This window comes from Brachionichthys hirsutus, chromosome 9 (assembly GCF_040956055.1).
Source record: "Brachionichthys hirsutus isolate HB-005 chromosome 9, CSIRO-AGI_Bhir_v1, whole genome shotgun sequence".
Lineage (NCBI taxonomy): Eukaryota > Metazoa > Chordata > Actinopteri > Lophiiformes > Brachionichthyidae > Brachionichthys > Brachionichthys hirsutus.
In genome coordinates, this window is record NC_090905.1 from 9,720,627 (window position 1) to 9,722,950 (window position 2,324).

The 2,324-nt window shown below is 46.3% G+C and overlaps 1 protein-coding gene across 1 annotated transcript; it reads left to right on the top strand.

Moving 5' to 3' along the window:
* The first annotated feature begins 323 nt into the window (after positions 1–323).
* LOC137899844 (kelch-like protein 23) lies at positions 324–1,973 on the top strand. The gene is made up of 3 exons (XM_068743889.1): positions 324–963; positions 1,172–1,583; positions 1,670–1,973. The coding sequence occupies exons 1-3, from the start codon at positions 354–356 to the stop codon at positions 1,971–1,973; spliced, it is 1,326 nt and encodes a 441-aa protein (XP_068599990.1). The 5' UTR covers positions 324–353.
* Positions 1,974–2,324: the final 351 nt, after the last annotated feature.

Genomic DNA, 2,324 nt, shown 5'->3' on the forward strand with positions numbered 1-2,324 from the left:
AGTATAATCTTAAAACTCAACATACTAAGCGTACATCTTTACAGGTGCAAAAACCCGAGGACGATGAATCTGCTTTGCTTGTGGAAGACCCTGAGACTGACGTGATCCCTGATGCGACTCTGCAGGTAGAAGGAGAGAGTTTTTATGTCAGTCGACAACAACTGGCCCTCCAGAGTCCCTACTTTCATGCTCTGTTTTTTGGGTGCGGCATCGAGCGCACCAAAAGAAGAGTTGAGATTAAAGGTGTGTGTCTGCAGCATTTCCGTGTTTTAATGGATTACAGCAGGACATCCAACCTATTTTTGGACAGAGAAAATGTTCTAGGGATCCTTGAGACGGCAGACTTTTTACAAATGGAGCGAGCTCGATTGCTGTGCTGCAAGTTCTTAGAGCGTGAGCTGCACTTCAATAATTGTCTGGGGATGATGGCCTACGCCTGGCGCCTGGGCTGCACCGAGCTCCACAAGGCAGCACGGCAGGTTGCACTCACACACTTCTCTGCTATTGTTGCAGACAAAGACTTCCTGTTCCTCTCTAAGGAGACCATCGCAGACCTTCTCGCCAGTGATGACCTGACTATCCATAAAGACGATGTGGCCCTGGAGGCCACGATGCGTTGGGTGTCATTTGACCCCAAACGAGAAGAACACTTTCTGGAGCTCATCGAGTTACTGAGGCCTGAGTCGCTTTCTTTACCATTCATCACTGAACTCTTGAGCAGAATGCAAAGCTCTGACCCCAGAGCCAAGCTCATCTGCATGCTGAATGAACATTTCCCAGCATCTTGGTCAATGGGCAGGTCAATGAGGAGGATTGGCGCTCGGGAGAGCCTCTTCGTCCTGGGTGGACCTCATGATGAGGAGCAACAGGCACTTTACCAGTTTTATCCGCTCAGTGGTAGATGGCAGAGCTGCGCCCCTCTGCAGAGAAAGAACCTCACGCAGTACTCTGTAGCTGCAGTAGGTAAGGGTTGTGTAATGTCAAACATGTCGTCATGGTAACAAGGCTGAATATAATGATGAAGCTGATGAGTGAAAACCAGACAGAATGTATATTTGTCATTTGCATACACACATTTAAATGCTGCGTAACACAACATACATATATTAGATACTACATTTGGAATGTACATCCTAACTGTACATTTATTTCTGATTGCCTTATTACACAGGAGACAATGTGATTGTGACGGGGGGATACTTCCGTGATGTGCTGTGGTTCAATGTGGACTGGGTCAGGATATATGAATGTGGGAACCAGCGCTGGGTGGATGGGCCAGCCCTGCAAAAGTCCAGGCACAGTCACTGCTCCATCGGACTGGACTCGACACTGTATGTCCTGGGGGGCAGCATGGATGAAGGGGTTATTTCTGATGTCGAAAGGCTGGTGCTGGGGTCAGAGGAGGGCTGGGGCAGTGTCAGTCCTTTGGTCCGAGCTGTGGAGAGGGCAGCTGCTGCGGTTCTGGGGCCTTGTATCTATGTGGCATGTGGCCTGGATGAGAATGGGGAGGCATATGCTGGGATTCAAAGGTATATGGTAACGGAGGATCAGTGGGATGTGGTTTCCTACTCTCCATTTCCACGGTGAGTTAACCTTTAATAACGCAATTGTAAGCCGTTCTTTTGGACATTGGCAATATGTTTTAATGTTGTTTGCTATTATTTCAAAGGTATGACCTGGTTGCCACACATTTGAATGGTGCCCTCTTCCTGTTCGGAGGCCAGGCGTTGCGTCTCGACGTAGAGACCGATGAGTGGACTGTGCTGGAGGAGGAATGTCTGGACAGGAAGTTCTTCTCTGGCTGCACAACAGTCAGCAGCCAGATCTACCTGGTCAGCGAGAACAAGAGTAACAAAGCATACCCCAACATGGTGCTGATGGACCCCTATATAGACACTTGCATTGAAGTGGATGACATCATACCCTGCCCGGTGCCCCTGAGAGGGTGTGTCACCATAAGAATGGTCATGTGACGAGGAATTGAAAGTGAAATGGGGGAAAAAAAATCTATGAAAGGATTAATGAAACCTTACTTTGACAGAAACATATTTATTTTAAATTTAAATACAACATTTTACAAGGTGTCAGGGTGATTTATTCAGTGGATCAGCCCTTTTAGTGTTTGATGCCATTATTCACACAGAACGTAAAATGTGTTTGCACCCTCTTATCTTATCAGGTAATGAAAATGTAAAATACATTTTTTCTACTGTGTACAAATACATGTAAAAAAAACCATCTGCTTTTCCCAGTAATGTAGCAGAGCACATTCTAGTCCACCTATCAAGATAAGTCATACAATTGTATTTGTACAGTAATCATTT

What these genes read in the sequence shown, in the direction of transcription:
- LOC137899844 (XM_068743889.1), top strand. Translation starts at nt 354, where the DNA reads ATGGAGCGAGCTCGATTGCTGTGCTGCAAGTTCTTAGAGCGTGAGCTG. An exon ending in GTACTCTGTAGCTGCAGTAG is followed by an intron (nt 964 to 1,171) that starts GTAAGGGTTGTG and finishes CTTATTACACAG; the next exon opens with GAGACAATGTGATTGTGACG. An exon ending in TCCTACTCTCCATTTCCACG is followed by an intron (nt 1,584 to 1,669) that starts GTGAGTTAACCT and finishes ATTATTTCAAAG; the next exon opens with GTATGACCTGGTTGCCACAC.